Raw genomic sequence first — 13,797 nt, forward strand, 5'->3', positions numbered from 1 at the left:
CGCAAGCTGTTTGGTTTTGCATGAGTAACTGTTGTGGGTGTGCAGTAATTCCAAAAAAAATTCCCAGGGATTTTCCACAGGCCCACTGGGTGCACACACAGTAGCTGCATTGTCACACACTCTATGGCCTATTGTACCCAAGCTCTACATATTAAAGTGTCCCTAAACATTAGCTAATGGAGTAGACAGTAATGGTTGGGAGGAAGGCGGGGTAGCTTATGGATAATTCACCTTGTGCAAAGCCCCTATATAGCGATGGGAGAGTTCTAAAGAGCATTGACCCCATCTTTCCAACTTGCCCAGCCCCAGTACTGCAGTACAAGCCAATATAGGGTTTTCTGAGTACACTGCTAATCTTGGAGTCTGAATATTGGATTCGGTGGGTTTAAACTGCATCCTCTGCATTGCATTAAGAGAATGTTTTGACAGAACTGCATGCAAGACTGGCTTTAAGCACAAATAAAGCTAGTGGTCACCTGGATGCCACTCTTTTGAGGGCCATAAGAAAATTTGCCACTGGCAGCCAGCTTGACTTCTACTTTTAGTACAGAGCTAGGGGGAAGAGGCCAGCCTGGTATAATATTCCTATTTTTAGCCTATTTTATGGCCTCCTGCCTGACGTCTTGGTGTGCTTCAGTGATCTGCGTTTGACAATTTGTGACACTAGATCTATTATACAGTTGAGAGAGTTTGTCTGTCCATCTGGTCAAGAACTCCTCCTACCTGGTAAGAGCTAGGACCACCAAATGTGGTATACAGCTTCCTCTTATCCTAACTTAAAGCAAAGTCAGGCTTTGGTTGTGCAGAGGAAAGGGGGGCAAGTACAGCTCCCCTTCACCCATGCATATAGGGGTGCATAAAAACATACAGAAGAGAATCACCAGGCACATGAAAGGGGCTGGCTGGTGGCATGCCACACTCCCAAGCCTCCCACCACGCAGCTGTCCTTTAGAGAGGGTTGGGGCTGCAGCCCCCAGATTTGTATGGGAACCTCGTTGGTTATTCCCCTTTGTCATGGAGCGAGGAGAGATGCCCAGTTTGCTCCATTCCTCCATGTGGCTGGGGAGCACGGGGGGCAGACAAACCCAGACCTGCTCCAGCCAGGGGACATGCACTCATAGGCCTGCTGGAGCTGCAGCAGCCATGCAGAGGTGCTTCTCACCTGGCCGTAAGCTGCTGTGGAGAGAGGGGGCTGGAATTGTCCTCTCTCCCCAGGGCAGCCTGCTACTGAACCCTCATCCTCAACCCCATCCCAGATTTAAATGAAGAAAAATAAAAGTGGAGTTAAGGACCCGAGCAACGTCAGGTAAATCTAGTGTATTGTAACGCCAGCCCTGCCTGAGAAACACTGTTACTTACAAAATGGTGTAGCAAACCACATTGATCAAAGAACCAAATTTGAAAAGGATTTTTTTAAATACAAAGCCTGAGATGTTAAAATAACTGTCCATGACTTTAATCTGACTGCAACTCATTTGTGATTCTCCCCATCACAAAAACCCCACATCAGTCGGAAGTCAGCGTGACTCCACTCGCTGCTTCAGCTGAAAACATGCAACCGGAAAAAACATTAGGCTGATCGCTCTACAACCAATGCGGGTGAATTTTTCATCCTGAGGGCAGAGAAAGATAAGAGCCTATGTGCCAAACCAGCACCTCTGTGAAGTTGCTACACTATATCCTCCATGCTCCGGGTGTCTCTACTTTGGGAACAACCATGGTAGGGCCCCTGGCAGGCAGAGGTGGAAGCAGGTCTGTGCACAGCAGCACCCCCATCTCCCCCTGCCCCTCAGCTGGGAGAATGGCAGCGCAGTGACGCTCTACGGGAGGCTCTTTCCCACTGCTCCCATAGTGGTGGGGGACACGAAGCCCCAGGTGAGTGCCCTTCCCCCACTTCCCTCTGACTCCTTTCCTGGCCCAGCAAAATCTTTAATCCAGCAAACTCTGTTTCCCAGTTAAAAAGTCTCAGAGGGGTAGCCATGCTAGTCTGTAACTAAAAACCAATAGCCCTGTGCCACCTTAGAGACTAACACAAATATACAGAACTCACCTGCTGAAGTTACCCATTAAAGCCCGTGATTCTATGACAGGCTTCCTGGATTAAAGAGGTCCAAGTGTATCTTGGGCTCCAGTCTCTCAGTTGTATTTAAAACAATAGCAGCAAACCTTCTAGTTGCTACATGTGCAAACACCACCTCAAAAATGTGAAATGAGTGTAAATGGTGGAGACGTGAGTCTGTCATCAGCCTGGAACAATAGCTTGGGCTGGTGTGACCCATTCCAATCATCTCCATGAGGTAAACTCAAGCCTGGTCTACACTTAAGAAATGTTACCAGTGTAACTCTGTCAGGAAGGGATGGGATTCCAGTTCTGACTGGTGCCACGTACTTCAGTGTGAACCGGGTACTTTCAGTGCTTCACCTACTGTTATCTAGTTCCAGCAGTCGGAGGTTTAGGCACACCCAGAGCATTGGGGTTGCATCCCTGACCACCTTGGCTAATGGCCATGAATATATCTAATTCTTTTTTTATCTCGGTAACTAATTTTTTATCTCGGTATCTAATTCTTTTTTTTTTTTTATCAGACATCCCCTGGTAACAAGTTCCACAGGTGAAGAAGTTATCTCTTTGCCAAGCTCAACCATCCCAATCTTTTAATCTCTCCTTATATGAAATGCCCTTAACCACATTGGTTGCACTTTTACTTATATATTTGTTGAGGCAACCCACAATTGCATGTGGTATTCAAGGTATGGGTGTACTGTGGATTTATATTATGCCACTGTGTTCTGTTTTATCTATTTCCTAATGGTTCCTAACATTGTTGGCTTCTTTGACTGCCATTGCACTTGGAGTGGATGTTTTGCAGGGAACTAGCCACAATAATTCAGAGATCTTTTTCTTGAGTAGAAACAGCTTATTTAGACCCCATCATTTTGAATGTATACTTGGGATTATGTTTTCCGATATATATTACTTTCCACTTTTCAACACTGAATTTCATTGCCATTTTGTTGTCTATGCATTCAGTTTTGTAAGATCCTTTTATAAATCTAGTCTGCTTTGGATGTAATTCTCTTGAGCAATTTAGTATCGTTGCAAACTTTGCCACAACACTCTTTCCCTTTTTAAACAGCATTACTATGTTGGTAAAAGCCTAGTCTAGCTAGGATACGTCTAGACTGGCATGATTTTCCGGAAATGCTTTTAATGGAAAAGTTTTCCATTAAAAGCATTTTCGGAACAGAGTGTCTAGATTGGCATGGACGCTCTTCCGCAAAACCACTTTTTGCGGAAAAGCATCCGTGCCAATCAAACCGCGCTTTTCCGCAAAAAAGCCCCAATCGCCATTTTCGCGATCGGGGCTTTTTTGCGGAAAACAAATCTGAGCTGTCTACACTGGCCCTTTTGCACAAATGTTTTGCGCAAAAGGACTTTTGCCCAAATGGGAGCAGCATAGTATTTCCGCAAGAACACTGACAATCTTACATGAGATCGTCAGTGCTTTTGCGGAAATGCAAGTGGCCAGTGTAGACAGCTGGCAAGTTTTTCTGGAAAAGTGGCTGATTTTCCAGAAAAACTGACCAGTCTAGACACAGCCGCTACAGTTTGCTAAACTGGAATGTTCTATATCAGAGAACACTTTTATACTGGGATAACTGCATCTATGCTGGGGGGTGGGAGTTGCTGCTGGCATAGTTAATGCTGAAAATTCTTAAGGACGGACAAGGCTTCACGATTCTACTTGCTTCTAGGCAGAAGCTATAACATTCTTTGCCTTAAATAACTTACTGAACCATAACTCGCAGACAGGGAAAGTTTTAGCCAGTGAGGTGGCATCTTAGACACCAATGCTGTAATATGATGTGCAAGCTATGTGCAGAAAAAAGCCTGGCAACTCTTTAGTCCCACAGTGAAAATAAACAAACATACTAGAAAAACCCACAACAACCTTAGAGCTACAATCTCACCGAATAGATGTGCAAGCATCTGTAAGCCAGCTTTTGTTCCTTTTGCATTTTTCAATTGACTTTTTTTTAGCAGAGGGTATGTAGCGCCACCTAGCATCATCTTTCTATATGATGAGAAGCAGCTACACCATTTTACATATTTCCCTACATATTAAACAATAAGCGATGGACCCCTCAGCTTGGCCACAATTGACAATACTTCAGAAATTTGTCTCAATTCATGGTTCTAAGTAAGTTTGGCAGAATTCTATTTTTTAAATAATTCTGATGGATAATTTCAATGTTTATTTTAAATTTCTTTTCAACTTTCCATTTTAAATTTTCACAGTTGCAGGAAATTATAATTGATTTTAGACAATGGGAAGGTAATTGACAGGCTATTTAATGATACAAAAAGCTAAAGCTTTATAACCATTGAAACACAAATTGTCAACATCACATGTCAAAAATATACACAGAAATAAAGAACTAAATTCTCAAGCAACATTTTTCTTACTTTGCCTATTTGAAAATGTCTATTATTTCAAATATATTTCCTCTGGTTGGTGTGTACAGTGAAATTGGTGTTTACTGACATTTACGCATAAAAATCACATCCTTTCAATCCTTTTTATAAAGCTACTTACCACAGCTTCACATTATCAAAGGGCTATAGAAACATTAAGGCTGTGTCTACACTGGCAAGATTTTGCGCAAAAGTGCCTGCTTTTGCACAAAATCTTGTCACCTGTCTATACTGGCTGCAAGTATTTGCGCAAGAACACTGATGTTCTAATGTACGAAATCAGTGCTTCTTGCGCAAATACTCTGCCGCTGCCGCTCAGGGATAAGCCCTCTTGCGCAAGAGGCCAGTGTAGACAGGCAATGTTAATTTCTTGCGCAAGAAAGTCCAATGGCTAAAATGGCCATTGGAGCTTTCTTGCGCAAGAGAGCATCTACACTGGCACGGATGCTTTTGCGCAAAAGCACATGCCAGTATAGATGTTAACTTGCGCAAATACTTTTAATGGAAAACTTTTCCGTTAAAAGTATTTGCACAAAATCATGCCAGTGTAGACGCAGCCTAACTGACTCAGCAGAACATCTCCAGTCTGGAAGTGACACATACTGGAAAAGAGATTGAAGTGGAATATTTTAAAATTATTTTTTGCTTTTGAATATTGTCTAAAGTCCCAGATCTGCTCTGAGTGTCCCTGCCAATTTCTCCAGTTCTACACAAACACTCGCTATTTTTTGAAAACATCTTTATCCTCTGTTGGATACAAATGAGGAGATGCTTACTGCTAAACAAGGAGAAAAGGGAAAGAAACGGTGCTTGGTCTGTTTCAGCTAAGGGCCATCAAATGCACAGCAAAATCAAACCAGAAAACTCCAGTTTTGTTCTGTTTAAAGATATACGGACTCAGTGCTGGAAAACTGTCTATAGTGGGGGCGCTGACTGCAGAACCCATGTATTTGAGTTTACCTCAAGCCCTATGTGCAGCAGTACCTAAGTGCTGGAGCTAGAGATACAGACTTGGGTGCTTTTTAAAATAAAAAATAACACCCTCCCCCCAATGTAGGTGGGAATGTAATTTTTAAACAGCTTTTTTTCATATGCAATAACATGAACATGATTTCTGATCTTTCCAATCCAGTACCCTGCCTTTGACTGTAGTCATTACAACCTCCTTCACAGGAAAGGGATGCAGTGAGAAAGTTACATTATAACCAGCCAAGAAAGTTTCTTGCTAATTCCATTTCTGAAAGCAGCTGATTTTATCCCTTTCAAAGTTGTGTTTTAAATCCATACTATATACTTTAGTAACTCACAATAAATAACTTCTAGACACTGACCTATTCTCTCCTATGTGAAATACTTCTGCTTTCAAGAGGCTGGAAGCATATTGCTGAGGAGCCAGCTGTTATCAGCAGGTCTGGTTGCTAAAGATAATAGATCCTGAAAATAGTCTCAAATCAATTTTGACCCCGAATGACTCTCGAATTACACTGCTGTAATGAGAGCTAGATTAGGCCCTGCAGCATTTACTGGCTACATCTAGACTACGACTCTTTTTCAGAAAAGGGATGTAAATTAGACGTATCGCAATTGCTAATGAAGCGGTGATTTAATCTCTCATGCTTCATTAGCATAAAAATGGCTGCCGCTTTTTTCGGTACGGAGCTTTGCTGGAGAAAAGCGCCAGTCTAGACGCTGATCTTTTGGAAAATAAAGCCTTTTCCAAAAGATCCCTTATCCCTTATTTCAAGAGGGATAAGGGATCTTTCAGAAAAGGCTTTATTTTCCGAAAGATCAGTGTCTAGACTGGTGCTTTTCTCCAGCAAAGCTCCCTGACGAAAAAAAGCGGCAGCCATTTTTATGCTAATGAAGCGCGGGAGATTTAAATCCCCGCTTCATTAGCAATTGCGATACGTCTAATTTACATCCCTTTTCCGAAAAACGGATGTAGTCTAGACGTAGCCACTGTGTAGGGGGGAGAGCACAGAACGTAGGACATCCCATCCTTCTCTAATATTCAGAGAGAGCATGCCTGTGTGATGTAGAGTTATTACAAAGACAAGACATACAACAAACTTCTCAGCAAACTGGCAGGTTCTTCAAAGGCAGTAAATGCTCCAGCAGTAAGCATTTCAACCCTTGCAATCTTGTACTCAATAAGCCGAGTACCAAGGACCAGTTTGGAGTTGGTCAGCACACACTACAATGCTCATCATCATAGGAATTCTCTGACTGACTCATCTTCTATAGCTTCCAGTTGAGTCTGGTTGTTCCCTGTACATCAGGAGGGAGATGACAGCTGGCAAGCTGCTTGAGAAGGTAAACCATAACCTAAGCCTGCCCTTATTCCACAACGAGCTCCACTTGGCCACTATGATTACACTACTTGGCAAATATGCAAACACAAACTCAGTGGTCTCCAACCTTTTTAAGCACAAGATCACTTTTTGAATTTAAGTGCAATCCAAGATCTACCTCACACCCAAATACTCTTGCCCCACCTTCTTTGTACCCCTTCTCCAAGGTCCAACCCCTGCTCACTCCATTCTCCCTTCTTCCCCCATCCTCCCTCACTTTCACCAGGCTGGGGCTGAGGTGCAGACTCTGGTCTTTGATTAAGGGATCTGGAGTGTGAAAGGGGCTCTGAGCTTGGGGCAGGCAGTTGGAGTGTAGGAGGGATTCTAGGTGCAGGCTCTGGGAGGGTGTTGGGATGCAGAGGTGCTCAGAGCTAGGGCATGGACTTGGGAGTGCAGGAGGGGTTCAAGACTGGGATAGGGTTTCGGGACGTGGGCTCTGTCTGGGCCCTGCTGAACTCAGGTGGCTCCTAGGTGGTGGTGCAGTGGGGCTAAGGCAGGCTCACCCCTGCGCCATTCCCAAAAGCAGCCAGAAAACTCCCTCCATCCCAAGCCCTGTTGTGTCTCCTCTCTGCTCTGTGGAGATGAGATACAGAGTGGGGGGGGGGGGTGCACCCTGACATCAGCACCTTCCTCTCCCTCCCCTGCCCCGCAAGCAGGAGGCTCCCGAGGGGACCACGCCAAGGCAGAGGGCAGGAGCTGCAGCGGTGCGGGGAGGGGCACCTGACAGCCTCTTGGCCAAACCAGTCAGGATCCCGCCAGAGGCGCCGAGATCCGCCAGTCGATCCCGCTCACCAGCTGGTGACCCCCGCACCAAGTGAGTTTCTGCAGCACCCAGGAAGCGACGCGACACCGCCTTAGTAGCAGGCGGCGAAGGAGCAAGTGCGGGAGGGAGGGGTCTGGCTGCCGGGTGACCCGTACGTGTGTGAACGTGTCACCGCGGGGGTGGAGGGACACAGGCTCCCGGGTGACCGTTAACGGCTCAGCGCGGGGGGCGGGGCGGGCACAGGCTCCCGGGTGACCGTTAACGGCTCAGCGCGGGGGCGGAGGGGCACAGGCTCCCGGGTGACCGTTAACGGCTCAGCGCGGGGGCGGAGGGGCACAGGCTCCCGGGTGACCGTTAACGGCTCAGCGCGGGGGCGGGCACAGGCTCCCGGGTGACCGTTAACGGCTCAGCGCGGGGGTGGAGGGGCACAGGCTCCCGGGTGACCCTTAACGGCTCAGCGCGGGGGCGGGCACAGGCTCCCGGGTGACCGTTAACGGCTCAGCGCGGGGGCGGAGGGGCACAGGCTCCCGGGTGACCGTTAACGGCTCAGCGCGGGGGGCGGGGTGGGCACAGGCTCCCGGGTGACCGTTAACGGCTCAGCGCAGGGGGCGGGGTGGGCACAGGCTCCCGGGTGACCGTTAACGGCTCAGCACGGGGGGCGGGCACAGGCTCCCGGGTGACCGTTAACGGCTCAGCGCGGGGGCGGGGCGGGCACAGGCTCCCGGGTGACCGTTAATGGCTCAGCGCGGGGGGTGGGGCGGGCACAGGCTCCCGGGTGACCGTTAACGGCTCAGCGCGGGGGCGGGGCAGGCACAGGCTCCCGGGTAACCGTTAACGGCTCAGCGCGGGGGCGGAGGGGCACAGGCTCCCGGGTGGCCGTTAACGGCTCAGCGCGGGGGCGCAGGGGCACAGGCTCCCGGGTGACCGTTAACGGCTCAGCGCGGGGGGCGGGCACAGGCTCCCGGGTGACCGTTAACGGCTCAGCGCGGGGGCGGAGGGGCACAGGCTCCCGGGTGACCGTTAACGCCTCAGCGCGGGGGCGGGGCAGGCACAGGCTCCCGGGTAACCGTTAACGGCTCAGCGCGGGGGCGGAGGGGCACAGGCTCCCGGGTGACCGTTAACGCCTCAGCGCGGGGGCGGGGCAGGCACAGGCTCCCGGGTGACCGTTAACGGCTCAGCGCGGGGGCGGAGGGGCACAGGCTCCCGGGTGACCGTTAACGGCTCAGCGCGGGGGGCGGGCACAGGCTCCCGGGTGACCGTTAACGGCTCAGCGCGGGGGCGGAGGGGCACAGGCTCCCGGGTGACCGTTAACGGCTCAGCGCGGGGGGCGGGCACAGGCTCCCGGGTGACCGTTAACGGCTCAGCGCGGGGGCGGGGCGGGCACAGGCTCCCGGGTGACCGTTAACGGCTCAGCGCGGGGGCTGGCACAGGCTCCCGGGTGACCGTTAACGGCTCAGCGCGGGGGCGGGGCGGGCACAGGCTCCCGGGTGACCGTTAACGGCTCAGCGCGGGGGCGGGGCGGGCACAGGCTCCCGGGTGACCGTTAACGGCTCAGCGCGGGGGCGGGGCTGGCACAGGCTCCCGGGTGACCGTTAACGGCTCAGCGCGGGGGCGGGGCGGGCACAGGCTCCCGGGTGACCGTTAACGGCTCAGCGCGGGGGGCGGGGTGGGCTGGCCCGGCCGCTGAGGCGCCCTGCAGCGGGCGATGCGGCGACACCAGCTCAACCCGCCACCTCCATCTGAGGCCGGCTCCCTCGTTGGCTGCGCGATCACATGACCCCTCGTTGCCGCGCGGGAGCGCAAGCTTCCCCACTCGCGATCAGCCTCCTCATTGGCCGGCGCCCGCCGGATTAGACCCATGAACTCTCCTCCCCTCGTCGGTGCCTTCTGGTTGGCTGGAGGTGGAGCGCGGCCCTGTCCTCTGGACCGCGCCCGCTGATTGGCTGGCGCGGGGGGCCATGCGCTCGGTCCCGCCCCACTCCGTTCTGTGTTGCGCGCCTCCGTCTCTCATCTCGCCGCGCTGCCGCCTCCCCGCGGTGCACGTGAGGGGAGCCTGTGGGCGCGGTGCACGCCGGGATCGGGAGCGCTCTGCGGCCAAGAGGAGGCAAGATGGACGCGGGCTTCTTCCGCGTAAGTGTCCCCCTCAGCGGGCGGGGGGCGCGGGGGCCGGGGCGCGGGGCAGCGTCGCGGCGGGCGGGGGCTGCTGCGCCGCCGGGCCCCTGGCGAGCGCGGCCGAGCCCCTCTCCCCTCCCGCCCCGCGCAGGCCCCCGCGAGGAGCCGCGGCGCAGAAAATGGCGGCCGGAAGGGGGTCGGTGCGGCTCGTTCCACCGGGGCGCGGGGGGGCGGGCGGGGCCTGCCCTTTCCTCTGCGGGGGGGCAGCTCGTGCCCCTCCCCCCGGGCTGCGCTGGGACCCGCTCCCGGGCCTGATCCGCCAGGAGGGGGCGGGGCTCGGCTCTCGGCGCGTAGGCCGCCGCCAGGCCCTACTGCCCCGCGGCGCCATGTGGGCCCGGAGTCTGTCACCGCGCCCCGGTGCAGCGCGCGGATCGGGAGGCGGCTGGAGCCCGGGGCGCGGTGCCAGCCTCCCCCGCCAGCGCGCCCTCCTTGGCGCTTGCTGACACGGGCACCCCTCGCGTGACCTTAAAAAACAGCCGATGGCCTGGTAGCGCCTGAAAGACTTCGGTGGGCCGGTGAGTTTCCGTGGCACGGCCCGCTTCTGCTGCGAACCAGTGTGACCTATCCAGGGTGCATTTATCCGTCTCCCTCTTTACTCTGCCGGTTAAAATTAGCCTGGTTTCTGCATAGGAGTAACGTACAATTTTATCTATGCCAGAAGCCATCGTCAGACTAAATACCAAAATACCAATTTCAGATCCTTCCTCATGCAAGTATCAGAGGGGTAGCCGTGTTAGTCTGAATCTGCAAAAGCGACGAGGAGTCCTGTGGCACCTTATAGACTAACTGAAGTGTAGGAGCATAAGCTTTCGTGGGCAAAGACCCACTTCGTCAGATGCATCTGATGAAGTGGGTCTTTGCCCACGAAAGCTTATGCTCCTACACTTCAGTTAGTCTATAAGGTGCCACAGGACTTCTCGTCGCTTTTCCTCATGCAAGTTTTCCAGGAAGTATTAATAACGGAGCTTGGAAGAAAAACAGCCTTTGCTTTACATTCTATATGGTTGTGGATGCAGGGCTCTTTCAGAACACTAAGAAGGTTCTTGTCTCAGGGACTGTACAGTGGAAGGGCATATCCCTGCAAAAACATGACTATGTTACTGCTAGCCAGAAAAATTGCAAAATTTTGTTCAAAATCTTATGATTCAAGTTTTTTTCAAATGTATGTATTTTTACATGCACAACTTTTATTGTCTGTGCTCTAATAATTATAATGAAAATAACTTTTGGGAATATGTTTTTAGTTTGGGGGTTATTCTAGAAGCAGCTTAGCAGCTGAATTTCACTCAAGGCAAGAAGAACTGTTACTGTTGATCATAATCTTGGAAAGTTACACATTTTCAATACACTTCACAATTTGCAAGTTGGTTTCCTCATAGAAATGTAGGTTGTACCATGACACTTCAAATCACTCTTGGTGACCAGTTTTAAGTGGAGTATCACTGTATCTGCTTGCCATCTAGGTCCATCCCAAGCTGTGTGTCTGAATCGATATGTTAATATAAATGCTTACTGTAAGGTATGGAAAGTTGGATGTATAAATCCTTCCTTTCTGAATCAGTTGCAATGGTTGCTGATTAAACAAGCTTTGAATATGAAAACATAGTTAGTGATTCAAGGCAAAACAGATTAACAATATTTCAGGACTTTCAGTCTAGGCAAACTGAGCTATATTTTGTTAATCATGTTTTTAAAAAATGCCATGATAATGCCTGATCCTGAAAATTCATACTTTCATGTATGTGAAGTAAATTTTTATGTTATGAGAAATGAACAATAGTATAATACATGAAAGTGAATCAATTATTTTTAATGCTGTACTTAACAAAACAGGATTCCCTTCTTTATAACTTTTTGCTTATTACATTCTGTATTAGTGAACTGTACAGAATGGGGGTAAGTTTCAGAGAAATTTCACCTGAAGCTTGATTAAAGGATTGAAAGTCTGTATCTTTTTTGATCATTTCAGTGTATAATATCATTTCTGGGGTTTGAGCTCGAAGGCCAAGTCTACATTAAAAAGTCAACCTGAATGTGAAAAATCCACTCTTCTGCATGATGACCTAACCCTCAGCATAAATAGCTCTTCTTCTCTTGACCTAGCTACTGCCTCTCTGGGAGGTTGGTTTAAGACAAGTGTACTAGCAGGAGAACCCCTGCTCTTTATAGTGAATGTCTACGTTTGCACCATTACAGTCTCTGCAGCTGCACTTCTGTATTGCTTTAAGTCAGTGGTCCCCAACGTGGTGCCCGTGTGCGCCGTGGCGCCCGCCCGCCAGGGCATTTATGTGCGCACGGCACATGCGCGCCCTGGGCACGTGGGTGGCCCCTGTCCCGGACGCGCGGCACGTGTGGGGGCGGCCCCGGGCAAATGGCACACGCTCGGTGCTGGCCCCAGGTGCAGGGTGCGTGGGCGGCCCCTGCCCTGGGCGCGCGGCACGTGCAGTACTGGCCCCAGGCGCAGGAGATGCGTGGACGTCTCCTGTCCCGGGCGTGCGGCACATGCGCTGTGCCGGCCCCCGGCGCAGGGTGCATGGGCAGCCGCGAAAGGTTGGGGACCACTGCTTTAAGTACGGATGTGAGAATCTGATTTAAAACCAAGTCCCATCTTTCACACCAGATTTCAAGAAGAAAATAAGCACTCGAAATTACTAAAAAATAATGGGGGCAAATAGGGATGTAAGTGACTAGTTAAGTATCCGATAAGCAAAAGATTAGTGAAGTGCTGGCTCTTAATACATTTAAAAGGCAGAGCCTCAGCAGGGTTTTCTGCAGCTCCCCTGCTTATCAGCTAGTCGATTGACAATCCATCTGCTAGTTGATTAAATCAGGGCCCGGGGTGGCGGAGCACATGAAGTCTCCTTGCTCCTGCAAGAGTGTGCAGCAGCTAGAGAGGCATGCCTTTGCACACTCCTCACCCCCAGGCCAATTAGGACCTGAAGACAAGGAGGGTGTAAAGTCTCTTGTGGCCTGTCCCCTCCGTGCAAGGGGTGTACAGTGGCTGGAGAGACACGCTGGCTGTTTTTAAGCTGCCAGCGTGTGTCTTGCTGCCTTGCACTCTAGCAGGGGCAAGGAGACTTCACGCACTCCCCTCCCCTGCCCTAATTGGCCTGGGGCTGGGGGAATGGGAGGGTGGCCACAGGCTGGATCTGGCCCGCAGAAGGCCCTTCACCCACCCCTCGGCTTGAGGCAGGTAGAGCACACAAGGTCTCCTTCCACTAGGCAGAGGGAACTGCCAGCTGTTTTAAAACAGCTGGAGTTTCTCTCTGGGGGGCTGGGCAGGGAGGGGGAAGACTTCTCACTCTCCTCCACCTCAGGCCAATCAGGGTAGGGGGAAGCACAAGAAGTCTCCTGGCCCTGCCCCTTCTATGGTGGCCCCGGGGCCACTTCAGAAATTTTTGAAGTGGCTCCCTTTTAAAAATTATTGCCCAACCCTGGTCTGTACTATAAATGCTCTCTCTATACACCTGCTCAACAGGAATTTCATTTTTTTTCTGTCCAAGAACAGAAAAAAGTAGAAGGAAAAGGCAGATCTCTTTTAGAGGGCTGTGAATTGCAACTTAAAATTGATAGCATTGTGCATGCTTTTAGACTTGTAAGTACTGCATTGTGGTGAATTATATGATTAAAGTGTCAAAGCTCTGAATACTGATTACTATTAAATGAGGATTGGTTATTGATGTGGAATGCTTGAAAATGCGTGCACATGTGGTACAACTTAATATTTTTAATGTGCACTTTTATCAATTGTAATACAAATAATATTTGGAAAGGAACAAGTGGCAGACTAGATGTGGAAGAAAACTTGATGTCATACATACAAATATTTCTATTATAGGGAACAAGTGCGGAGCAGGACAATCGCTTCAGCAACAAACAGAAGAAGCTGTTGAAGCAGCTGAAATTTGCAGAATGTCTAGAAAAGAAAGTAAGTCTAATTTGTTTATTTGGGCAGGATGGGTGTGGAATAAAGTAAAGTTTTAAGACGACACATCCAAGATGCAGACGATACAATTCTGAATGGGTATCAATCA

The 13,797-nt window shown here is 50.3% G+C and overlaps 1 protein-coding gene across 9 annotated transcripts in view; it reads left to right on the forward strand.

Annotated features, from left to right (window-relative positions):
- The first annotated feature begins 9,563 nt into the window (after window positions 1-9,563).
- The window catches only part of SRRM1 (serine and arginine repetitive matrix 1), a 32,353-nt gene continuing 28,119 nt past the window's right edge, over window positions 9,564-13,797 (forward strand). For 7 of the 9 annotated variants that reach the window (XM_075908973.2, XM_075908977.2, XM_075908974.2 and 4 more), the window contains exons 1-2: window positions 9,564-9,721; window positions 13,602-13,691. In XM_075908973.2, the coding sequence (XP_075765088.2) occupies window positions 9,701-9,721; window positions 13,602-13,691 (111 nt within the window). In that variant the 5' untranslated portion in view covers window positions 9,564-9,700. The remainder of the gene's footprint in view (window positions 9,722-13,601; window positions 13,692-13,797) is intronic. The other 2 variants (XM_075908980.2, XM_075908981.2) reach the window with 1 other exon arrangement.

Source organism: Pelodiscus sinensis, chromosome 26 (assembly GCF_052426305.1).
Source record: "Pelodiscus sinensis isolate ZL-2025 chromosome 26, ASM5242630v1, whole genome shotgun sequence".
NCBI classification, from domain to species: Eukaryota; Metazoa; Chordata; order Testudines; family Trionychidae; genus Pelodiscus; species Pelodiscus sinensis.